The sequence below is a fragment of the Salvia splendens genome, chromosome 19 (genome assembly GCF_004379255.2).
Source record: "Salvia splendens isolate huo1 chromosome 19, SspV2, whole genome shotgun sequence".
NCBI lineage: Eukaryota > Viridiplantae > Streptophyta > Magnoliopsida > Lamiales > Lamiaceae > Salvia > Salvia splendens.
Window position 1 is genome coordinate 4,815,162 of NC_056050.1, and position 12,664 is coordinate 4,827,825.

At 42.6% G+C, this 12,664-nt stretch overlaps 1 protein-coding gene across 1 annotated transcript; it reads right to left on the reverse strand.

Annotated features, from left to right (window-relative positions):
* Positions 1-2,707: 2,707 nt before the first annotated feature.
* On the reverse strand, positions 2,708-4,621 carry LOC121778897 (probable disease resistance protein At1g12290). The gene has a single exon (XM_042176288.1). It carries the CDS (start codon positions 4,619-4,621, stop codon positions 2,708-2,710), a length of 1,914 nt encoding a protein of 637 aa, XP_042032222.1.
* Between the last annotated feature and the right edge of the window lie 8,043 nt (positions 4,622-12,664).

A 12,664-nucleotide genomic window follows, 5' to 3' on the forward strand; every position in this document is an offset into this window, starting at 1 on the left:
AGTCACTTATATCCTTATGCTTTTTAGGAATGGTTTCATTTCTTCTATATGAATCGTCCTACAGAAAATGATGGACAAATCCTCTGGTTCTCAATTGCCAACTCCTTGTTGATCATGCTCTTCCTTTGTGGCACAGTGGCAACGATCATTCTGCGCAAGGGCATTGCAAGCTATGATCAACTGGAAAGCAAAGACGAAGCTCATGAAGAAATGGGGTGGAAGCTGGTCCATGGAGATGTTTCCGGACCGCGGACCGGACCGCCTTTGAATGTGGAAGTGGTGTGTGTCTGTGCAGGATCTTTGCTATGCTTTTGTTATGGTGTGTCTCCACAAAATGTTCAAGACCACAGACTGGAAGAGGAATGCCTTGAAATACTAGTAACTTTGAATATATAAGGCCATCTCTAACCATTTACGTCAAACTCAAACCCATTTTTGGGTTTTTCAATGAAATAATGCCAAATAAAATATGGGGTTTATTGCAAAAATTTTGTGAGACAAATAGTAAAAATGGGGTAAAACTTAAATATAGTGTAAATGGTTGGAGTAAAATTATCTTTTGGTGTGACATATACTTAAACTAAATGGTTGGAGATGATCTGCAGGTAATATGAAGCTTACTTGCTTTTGATACCCTGAATCCGATTTGCATTTTCATCATTAATTCACATGAAAACTCCTACTTAGCTTCGAATGCTTCAACTTTTATGAAATAGTACTACTATTAATATTGATGACGCAATTCATCCACGGTAGTTTCCTGGTACTTTTGTGTTGTATTCGATCTAATAAAGATGTCTCCAACTCCAAGGCCTTCGTGCTCTCTGGATAGGACTCCAAGAAATGAGAGTGGCTCTTCTAATTATAGAGAAAGCACGAATTCGTTCAATTTTGCGAAATTACTCTATTCATCACAAAATGTTTCAGCATTGTTGCAAAAATTTTGCATGAATAATAATCCTTCCGTCTCATTACAATTGATTTATTTCTTTTGGGTACGAGATTTTACACTACAAAAAATAAAAGGAAAATCAATCACTTATAATGGTTTATAATGAGACGAAGGAATGCAAAAGGTTCCATTCGCATTTCATTTTAATACATTTTGTCAATTTTATCGAGACAATGTCATCTTTTTGCTTACATATGGTAAAACAATGCATCAACATTGTTTAAGTCAGTACAAAAATTTTCATTATTATTATGGTTACGAAAAATTCCATGGCTGTTGTTAGAATTCGGCGGAGGAATCCGGCCAAAAACAACAACTAATAACAGAGAATCAAACAAAATGGAAGAACACACACAATTACGTAGTTCGGTCGTTACTTCCACGGAGAAGCTTTCAACTAATTTAAAATCACAATCACAATCACAATCGAAGTATCTGATTACAATCACTCAAGAATCACACTGAGAATCACTCGAGAAATCAAAACGCTCAAACTCGAGAGCTCACTCTATAACATTGACTTCCTCACACAGAAAATTACTCTCTTTTTCTTGATCAATCAATCTCTATCTCAATTAACCCCATATATATGTGGGTTGTGAGAACTCACCGATAGCTCAGCTGAATCGAGCTCGAAACTGCTCGGAACCGCTCCAGTTGTAACCTCCAAAACAGAAATTGCCGTTGGGAGCTAACTCTTCTTTTCTCCCCTTTTGCTCTTTTCTATTTTGCTATCAAGTCCCTCAACTTTCAAGTTATGCAATATGCATCCACATATCACAGTTGTTTCATTTCGTACAATATCGTAGGTAAAAATTAAATTAAAGGCGTCTTAATAAATTGAAACACAAAGAAAACTTTTTGTAGCTTTTATGCAAACATCAAACTTTTGTACTAATATGAACAATTGGAAATATTTTGCATGAATGGTCACCCCTCAACTTGAGTATGTTAAAAGCTTTGTTTGATGATAGTAATAGTTGTATATTTCTCTGTTATGAGAGCATAAGAGTCATTATTTGTTGGATATTTTAGTGTAATTGGATTAACTTAATTGATCAACGTGATCATAATGAGACATCAAATAAGTTGGAAGTGCGGAGTGTACACTTATTTGAATTCGTTATGATTAGACGGGGTTCGGGGGCAGCGCCCCCGAGTAGCAGGGTCCACGGGGCGGCAGCCCCTGGCGGGGTCCAAGGGGCAGAGCCCCTGGCTGGGGTCGAGCTGACCTGGTCAGCTTGGAAATTTTTTATTTCCATTAAAGTTGTTATACTGAAAATTCATCCAGAAACGTAATTTCCGAAAGTTGAAGGACTATTTTGCAATTTTTTTATTCCCGCCAAAAACTGTTAAAAACAGTTGTGAAATAAAGAGACGCGACTCTTTGTTTTCAGCCTCTTCTTACGATCAATTTCTGGGTTCAAAGTTGTATACAGAATCAACATACGAATATCTTCGAAACCTGAATTGTATCCGATCAAATATTGGTAGAACCGCCAAATTGATTTGATCTGAAAGTGTTTCACGCCTTTCAGGACATCCGAATTGTTTACTTTTTTTTCAAAAATCCCTACCATTATTGTCTATCATCAATTTCTGAACTTGTGGAAGGATGGATGTGGTTGTGCTGACGCATAAGCAAAGGGAATGTATACTGTTATTACAAAACATGAATCCAGAAACATTTGCGCCAGAAACAGTGTATTTTTACATAAAAAATCATCAGATTTGGAAAACAGAGAGAGGTTGGGATCATCCGACTTCAATGATTTCCACAATTCTGGGTTCACCCTTATCTGACATCGTCGAGGCACAGCCGAAATCCACAACCACAGGAGGTTTATTCATCAATCTTGGGCACTCTTTTATGAAGATAGCTTCAATGGAGTTGCAAATGATGGTTGTTCCCTTGCATAGGCTCTTCAGTTTTGGAAGATCTTTCAACTTCAACCTTTTCAATTTAGGGAGGGTGAGGGAACTTGTTCCTTCATCTTCGAATATCTCTTCTACTTCTTTACACTCTCTTATATTAATAAGTTCAAGGTTGGGAACTCCATATAGTAGTATCCCCACCTTCCTCAGACTTGGCAGCTCATGTAACATTAGATATTTTAATTTAGGGAGGGTGAGGGAACTTGTTTCGAATATCTCTTCTATATTCCAACAGTGGCTGATAAGAATAGCTTTGAGGTTGGGAACTCCTGATAGTGGTATCTTTATCCTGTTACATTTATTAATTACTAGCTGTGTCAGAGAGGAAAACACAGGTTGTGGAAGTACAGCTGATGCTCCTATTTCCTCCTTTTCGATCAACCCCTTCATATCATCCAACTCATACAGTTTAATTTCTTCAAGAGCAGAGATTTGAGATGATAATCCTGCCTCACTCCTCAAAATGTACTCTATTCCTTCACATCTTTCAATTCTCAATCTCTTCAATCCATCCACAAAGCATATGCCAAGACCCTCACATTGCTGCACAATTCCCTCTGCTAATACTCTCTCATCTTTAAGGTTGTATTCCAACAAGAACAACTCTTTATTATGACATATTCCTTCTCTTTTATTGAATATATAGCCGCCATATGATCCCACTCTTATTGTGTAGCAAGTGTCACGCACCCGACTTCCCCAACTTGTAATCAAAGACTTCAAATCTTTCATATTTTCCACTCTTTCAATAAACTCCTCTAGCAGTTTCAGACTCTTAATTTCTTCAACTTCTACTTCTATATGCAATGGTAATTCCAAGTGCTGAAGATTCCCAAGTTTATGAAACAATCTTCTTGGAAGCATCTTCAACTTACGCGCATTCATTGCGAGGAATTTGAGATTGAATAATTCCCCAACTCCTTGAGGGACTTCCTTGATGGTTGTATTCGAGAGGTTTAACTCCCTGAGTTCTTTTATCTCTCCCAAGTATGGCACATTTTCTAGATATTCACACCACTCAAGGAGCAATGCCTTGAGGCTCTTCACGGAACAGATTGGGTTTGGCAGCATTGTTATGTCAGTGCAGCACAAATCAAGAGTGCATAGTCCTTGCATTTTAGAAAAGAACGAATCTGGAATAAACACCAAATAAACATTATCCCGTAAAAGCAATGTTGAGAGCTTAGGACAATCGGGAGACATTCCATCTTCAATTCTCGTTATGCCACTTTTCATAAAGGACACCTTCTCCAGATCCTTTGCCCATTCTGCTTCTTTGGGAATTTCCTTCAAAGACCAATCACCTGCTCTTACCATATATTTCCCCTCACATATCTTTAATGTCATAACTCTTACAAGATCATGCATCTTCACGCCTTCTATAGGACCAAACACACCTTGAACAACACACCTTTTCAATAAGCACACATTCACTAATTTATCCAATATGGAATGTCCTTGCTGAACTTGTGCTCTTCTTGTCTTTCTTTCATCCAACAACCCTCCTGAAATGAACTCTATAACCAAACGGTCTCTCGTTATTTCTTCATCTTCAGGATACAACGCGCAATGCAGGAAACAATGTTGTAACGTATTGAACTCATTACTCTGACTTTGATGATTCCTATTCAGCCGATCAAAACTATATTTCAATACTTTATAAACATCCCCGTTTGTCTTCAGAATTGACCATTTTTTTGCTCCTTTTTCGAGTTGATCAAGTTGTTCATGCATTCTGCCACTTCAACACTTTTTAGCTCCTGCACACTTTAATTCACCACTTTTTCGCACATTATCAACCCGGTTAGCGTAAAAAATCACCCAAAACCAATGCATGAAACGAGCCTTATCACTAACTCTCCCACTTTTATAGTGAATGGTCGCAGAGTCAAACCCTTTAGGGACAACGCAGAAGTGCGCACAGTGGAAGAAATTCCACTGCGCACATCTGATGTTCTCGCCTGAGCTGGTCAGCTTGTAATTGTTCTGGTGATCCACTTGATCAGTTTAATGATGTCGTGAGTGGATCAAGTGAATCTCTGGGACAGTTACAAGATTTGTACATATTTGTTAAAGCTTTTTCAAAATGAAAACCCAAACAAAATATAATTTCCAAAACCAAAAAAATATTTTCGGGACTTTGATTGGGCGAATCGAGCTGTGCTCAGAAATGGAGACTCATATCTGTCTCGAACCATCTAGTCTGACTTCCCAAGTTCTTTTAGATAAACTTTTCTTTTTTTTTTCGCTAAGGCTATCCACAATGGCGCCTAGCGCACCGCCTAGCCGAGCGCCGGCGCTAGGCGAACCATTGTAGCTTCCGAAAACCGCCGAGCGGTTTTTCAGAATTAAAAATCGCCTAGCACTAGGCGGTCGACGGGCGCTGGGCGATCCGCTCGGCGCCATTGCAGCGTCGGGATCGCCCAGCGGTTTTTTTGTTTTTTTTTTAAATTTTCGAGACACTATATATACGCGATTTGCACTTCATTTTCATTCGCACCACTTGTATTAACGAGTACTCTCTCTATCTTAATTTCTATACAAGATCAACACCGAGAAATGAGTAACGCGGGTGATGGTAGTGGAGGTAGTGGGGGGGACGCTGAGGAGTACGAACGTCGAATGGCCGAAGCGTTTGAGGCATATACCAACCGCGGGATAGACCAATGGATGCAAAGAGCCTTGCAGCCGGCGGTACCTCGACCTCGGCCAGTTGTCCATCGCCGACAAGCGATTGATCGTGATCACGTAGCTGCACATCAGCGCCTATAAGAAGACTACTTCGCAGAGGAGCCGCGGTTCAACGCCAACATTTTCAGGCGACGTTTTAGGATGAGCAGAGCCATGTTTATGCGTATTGTTAACGCCTTGGAGCAGCGATATCTGTATTTCCGCTTCAGGCACGATGCTGCTGGCAAACCCGGCCACACACCAATTCAAAAGTGCACTGCGGCAATCCGGCAGTTGGCTTACGGAGGCGCGGCAGACATGTGGGACGAGTACCTCCACATCGGTGAGACGACTTCCCTGGAATGTTTGAAGTATTTCTGTCAAGCCGTGATTGAAGTATTCGGTGATCAGTATCTCCGAAAGCCTACCCGCGAAGATTGCCGGGATCTGCTGAGGATACATGGGGAGCAGCATGGGCAACCGGCATGATATGGGCTACTACTTGGCGGATGGGATATACCTTAGGTGGCCCGTCTTTGTGAAGTCGATCCGATGCCCAGGAGATGAGAAGAAGGCCTACTTTGCGGCACGGCAGGAGTCCGCGCGCAAGGACGTGGAGCGCGCATTTGGTGTGCTCCAGGCTCGATGGGCGGCGGTTAGGGGTCCAACGCGTTTGTGGCACGTCGACTGCATTGCTGATATAATGTACGCCTGTATTATCATGCACAACATGATTGTCGAAGATGAAGGTGTACAACTGACGGATTGGCCCAACGACGATAATGAAGCCGGTCTAAGCCACGGCGTGGCCGTCCCCAACGCACGGAGTGGGGTACCTCACGATGAAGCCGGCCTCCTCCAAGCACATGCCGACATGCGCCAAACGGAAGCTCATATTCGACTCCAAAAGGATTTAATTGAAGAGTTATGAGCGCGGAGGACTGCTCGGAGTTAGTTTTTTTTATTTATGTAATTTTGTAAAATGTACTTTTTTTAATGTAATTTTTATTATTAATGTACTTTTTTAAAATTTTAGTACTTTTTTAAATTTATTGTACTTTTTTTAAAATTAAAATAGTATTATTAATGTTTCCCGTATATGTCTCGTAAATTAAATTCCGTATATTGTGTTATTAGTGATGTGCCTATTGATGTGGCTGGGCTATTTATGATATGGCTAGGCTATGGCTGGGCTATTTCTGATGTGGCAGGAGGATTTTTAGTATTGATGATGTGGCAGGAGGAGTTTGTGGCTGGGCTATGGCTGAGCTATTGCTGGGCTATCACCACTGTGGATACCCTAAGTGTTGGATTTGGGGGTAGGCTGTCCGATAATAGAATAGTAATTTTGAAACCTCCGTAGTCCACTTCCCCAACTATCCCCAAACTTTTCTCATTGCATTTCTCCCTCTGCAGATTCCGGCGAAAGCAAACCCTAATCTCCGAAATCCGCCGCAAGCAACCGGGGCAATGGAAGGAAAGTCTCAGAACGCCTCGGGAAGCTCATCCGCACCCGGAACCTCCAGAAACAGCGGTCAAACAACAGTCACATTCACGGTGGACTCATTCAAAATGTTAATCTAGTCAATGGACCCCAACATCGACGCTGACCTGCTGATGAAAAAAATGGGATTAGTACCTACCCCACCGCCGACAGTCGATGCAGCAGCGGACAAAGGGCTAGAAGGGGGTTCAGGAGGACCCACTGCTGAGTGAGAGGCGGTACCAAAGGCTGCGAGGGAAGAAGCCGAGCAACCGTTGCTCACACCTGAAGAGGTTGTGGCGAATTTGGCGGCGGGAGATACCGAGGTCACTGAGAAATCAATGGAGATGGTAGTTGAAAACCCTACTGAGAGGGTAAACGAAGCCACTGATAGAACGGCGGGGGAAAGAAAGGTGCCGACTGCAGCAATTGAAGAATGGGGGAATTAAGCGAACAATCCCTAGGGACGAAGCTACCAGGGCTAGGGCAGCCACGGTACATATCTACCAGAGGAGGCCGGCCAGAGCAGAGGCCTCGAGAAAGAAATCCACTGAGGAGCAGCAGAGAGAAGCCTCTGAAAAAAAAACAGAGGGGGGTAACGAAGGGCAAGAGAGGAGTGCTGTGGGACCGCTACGTCGCAGGAGATTCTAGATGATGAGCCAGACGAGATAGAGGAGGAAGTTACCTTCACGCTGATAGAAGAGTTACCAAGTTCTGGGCAGCCTACCCCACCTGCTGAGATAGAGGACCCTGAGATAGAGAACGGGGAAAGGAAAAGGAAAGGAAAAGCCGTTGTTGGAAGAAGAAGCCGCAAAATGCTTCATCAACTCTAGTGATCCATGAAGGACGACATAGAGCTGAGGAAGATGATGATGAAGAAGACGAGGCGCTTAGAAGAGAGCGCCGGTCAAAGCAGAGGAATGATGGGGCGATGGGAACGTCCGAGCATAGGCCAGGAATGGCTAGAATACAATTTGAGAAGCTGCAGGTTGACCTGACTGAAGACCTGCTCGGACAAATGATCACCTTCGACGACCCCAAGTTGACAGAGGAGTGCAAGGCCAGGGTAGAGCGAGGCAAGAAGGTGAGGTCGGGAAGACGGTTAAAGGAAGAGACCTTGAAGGAACTAGGAGCAGAAGCAGAGTTTTTGGAGTATATAACAGGAATTGGTTTTGACTGGCTTCTAGATCCATGTGCAGCGACAATGCCCATAGAGTTAGCCCAAGAGTTCTTTACGTCTTTCCACTTCATATACGCCACTGATGTGGGAGCTGAGTCCATCCGCTTCAGGTTATTCACAAGGGAGTTAAGGATGAGTATCAGAGAGTGGTCAGTCAGGCTTGGCCTGTATACTGCGGACCAGGAGATTGAATGGTCCGAGAGGGACATTAGCCCCTAAGGACATTAAGGAATATGATGAGCAAGCTGCCTGGGCAGAAATGGTTCCTAGGGGCACAAAAGCTTACAAGCCGACAAAGTCCATGGCCGACTGCGTCGAGAACCCTGTCCTCCGCCTAGCTCAAGTCTTCCTGGGCGTGAATCTGTTATGTTAGGCCAACACCTTCGCCTCTCTGACTAAGGCCGAGTTATACTTCATGTAGTGTATAATGAAGAAGAGGAAGGTGCATCTAGGATATTGGCTCGCCAGCACCTGTCAGTTGATCTCCAGCAGAGCCTCCCGAAATCTGAACGGCTGTCACATCTTAGGAGCCATTTTCTCGAATTGTGTAATAGCGGTCATAACAGGGAAGATACACAAAATGACCTACTGCCCCAACCCTGAACTATTTGGGTCGCAATTCCTCTCAAATGTAGAGGTCCTAAAAAAGAAAGGTGGCGTCCTACAATTCTATGAGGTGACGAGGCTCGAATCACAGCTGGCAGGTGGAGGTAGTGCTCGTGGAGACGGAGAAAGACACAAGAGAGAGGACTGAAGCCACTCCATCCACTCTGCACACACAAGTTGATGCCGCTATGCCTTCGACATCTGCCGCACCTGAATTGTCCCCAGGACATGCTAGCCTTGAGCTGGTGGGACATCAGGATGATTGGAAAGCTAGGATGGAGGGGCTGATGGAGAGGATAGCCTTGAACACCGACAGAGTAGCTCTGTAGTCTGAGGCTCAGACACAACTGCTGGCATCCCAGACCAAGATACAAAGGACATATCATGAGGATGTCAGAACAGCAGTCTTCGCAGTGCGAGAAATGGTGTCCTTAATGGCCGACGTTCATTCCGCAGAGGCAGAGGGCTCCTCAACATGCTGTTCAAGGTTCAGGCAGAAGGCGACCAACGGGAAGAGATGATGCCCACCCGAGATCAGCTGACTCTAGGAGAGATCGGCCATGGACATAACCCACCCCAATGACCAAGTAATTTACATTTTGTTTTTAGTTTGTTTCTTTTCAATTTTCCTCACACTTAGCCTGGTCTCCAGTCTAAGTGTGAGAAGTTTGTGTAGTTTTCATGTGTTAGGTTGTTGCATTCTCCCACTTAGTCCGATGCTCGGTCTAAGTGGGAGAAGTTTTTATGTCCTTGCTTGTTTTTATCTTAGGTTTTGTTGTGCAACACTAACTCCTCTTTTCCACTTTATCTGGCTAGCTTGAGGGCAAGCTACGATAAAGTGAGAGGGGGGAGTAGTGTGGAGTATTTGGAAAAAAGCATGACTTGACTCGTCTATGTTTACCTTTCCTGCCTAATCATCTGAGTTAACTAAACGAAGCATGTCGAATCATAACTTGATCAGTTGATAGGTTAGTTGGTAAGTAGAGAGTCATATAAGCGAAGCATGTCGAATCAATCCTTATGTGCTTGTCCAAATCGTCTTAGGAAACCATGAATGAGCTGGCAAACATAGAAGGCATAAAACCCTCAGCAAGAGTGAACAAAGAAGAAATGCATGTTGAATTGTGAGACCCCTCTTTCTTAAAAATAAGTTGAAGTCAGCCTAAACAAAATAAGAACGATGGAAGGCCTAGATTTTAGCCAACTGTGAAGCCTTCTAAAGGTGAGTTATAAGCCAGAGTAGAAAACTTTCTACTAAACACAAAAAGAAAATGAGTGGCTACCACTTGATGTGAGAGGGAAGTGACATAGGCTAGTGAGGACTAAAGACATTAGGAAATAACCAGTTGGGCCTCTTTCCTTTCGAATCAGAAGAACCCGCCTCATTGTAAGGGCACCCTCTAGTGAATCCAATTTGAGCCTATAATCAACTCCATCCTTCTTTCAGAACCATGAGCCTTCATACCATGTGAGTAAGGGGATAGAATGGAGCAGCTAAACAGATGGGGGTAGGGGGAATAGAAAGAAGAGCCACGACAAGCTGATAGAATAGAAAGAAAAGAGAAATAGTAATTGAAGGGCAGGAGAAATTGTAACCTGGCCCCAAAAAAAAAAGTTTTATATTTTGTGCAGGAATTTGCTGTAACCTGACCCTGCAGTAGAAGTAGAAAGAAATAAGGCCAAAATGGCCAATGAGTGTTGCTAGATTCTGGGAAGAATAAAAGTGTAAAAGGGAGGTTGTTCCACCTTTGTTCCTGAGCTCACATGTCCTTAATCGTTTTCAAGCTTTATGAACTTAGGACCCCTAGGACCCTGCCTATATACACTATAACCCCCCAGCCCCACCACAACCTTAATAAAAGACCTTAAGGAACTAGTCTTTGCCTGTGGAACTCAAAGCATCAGTGGTATGGCAAAATGATGAGAGAATGGTCCTAACATCTCCGATGAGAAATGAGTGACCGAGCGAATCCAACAGTTGGCTAGAATATGGGCCATCTTGACAAACTGATAGGCTGATCAGACTAAACAAAAAGGGGAGGGAGGAATTTGAGACTGCAAAAGTATTTGGAGTGACCTTGAGCTTGTGGGAAATGTTGCCCAAAGTTGAGCCAGTTTCAAACATGTAGATGTCATTTTCTGTGTTTTTATTATTTATTTCTGAGTGTATGTCTGTGTGTTGTTTTTAGTAGTCGGTCAGGGAACCATGCATGCATCTTACCCTTTCTTGTTGATCTTCTATGCTTGAGGACAAGCACGGTTTAAGTGTGAGCAGTTTGATCGGGCTCGATACATGCATGGTTTTATTGGGTTTATTACACTAACATGGCTAACAATGTGCAAAAAGAATGGCAAATTTGAGTATGCAGAAGATAGAAAACGAAGAACCAGAAAGTGCAAAGATCAACCGGATCAACTTAGAAAAGGAGCGAAAATAGCATGGAAAAGAGCCAAGTTGATCCGCTGAGCCGCTGAACTGATCCAGTGAAGTCATGCATCTGAAGTGCTAAGTCACAGGAGAGAGAAAGAGCAAAGGCTATCCTAGAAGGGCAGAATTGTCAAAGAACAAGATGGGCTTGCCCTAGAATTTGGGCCCAACATGCGATCTATAAATATGGCAAGAAAGCATAGACTCATCATCGCTTAATCACTCAAATTTAGTCTAGTTATGGAGTAGAAGTAGCCAGCTGCCGAGGAGTCGCCGGTCCACCATCAAGTTCTCACCTCTTCTTCCTCATCCAGGAAGACGAGGCTGGATCCACGTAGAAGTCATCCTAGCTCAGCTCTTGTGTAGTTCCCGAGGGTTTAAACAATTTACATTTTGTTGTTTTTCTTCATCGCTTTCGTAGTTTGGAATTAATCATGTTTTCCTTCTAGTGCTACTCTTATTTCCCTCTCGTAATCGTTGATTTGTGCTAGAATTCTGTTTTCATTGCTTTTCACATAAGATCTTTTAATGTAATGGAGTTTTTAGTTCAAGCTTTGTTGGATCTATTGTTTTCTATGTTGATCGTCTTACTCCGCTTTGTATCTGCTCTTTTACTGCTTTCCCGTAGGTAGATCTATATTTTGTTCATCAACTTGCATGGATTTAGTCTAGTCCGCTTAGATATGTTTTCGTTTACTTGCAATTCTTATGGATTTACGTTTAGTCTGCTCTGTTTCGTATGTTATGCTTGTGCTCTGTTTTAGATTCGTGTTTTTATTTTCCGTTTAGTAGTTTAGAATAGAAGTAAAAGAGAGTTAGTTAGAACCGCCGTCTCCGTCACCTTTTCGTTGTTGTCAGCTTTTTAGAGTCGTACGCGCGGCTGTGTCAGTGGTCCCGCGTACCTTTATTCCTTCATCTTTTAACCCCAAAATTAAAGCGTGGCCACAGCCGACCCTTTCCAAATGTGTCATTCTCAACCCCAACCGCATCCATCTAAGGGATTCGACCCTTACTTCCCCGTGCTAGTTTAATAGTGCTGTGGGTTAAGGTCTTGAACACTCTCTTCGTCTCTCGTTCACACCCAGCGATCGGTAGTAGTCATTCAGCTTGAACAGTTTATCGTTTAGCTTGATCAGGTTGTGCGCTCTACGTGTTTTTATTTTGAATTGTGAGTGCGATAAGGAGAAGCAGAGAGTTTTTCACACATGTTAAAAAATCTACATTTGTGCAGAACTTCTTAAAGAAGCTATATAATTAATGTAACTTTTCGACTTTTTTATTATCTTTGATTAATTGTAAATCATTCAATCAATCAAGCTTTTATTTTGTACAACGGAAAATTTTCTTTTTGCATCATATATGTATAAGAGAATCCTAAAGAATGATTATAATATTTTAAGATATACTCAA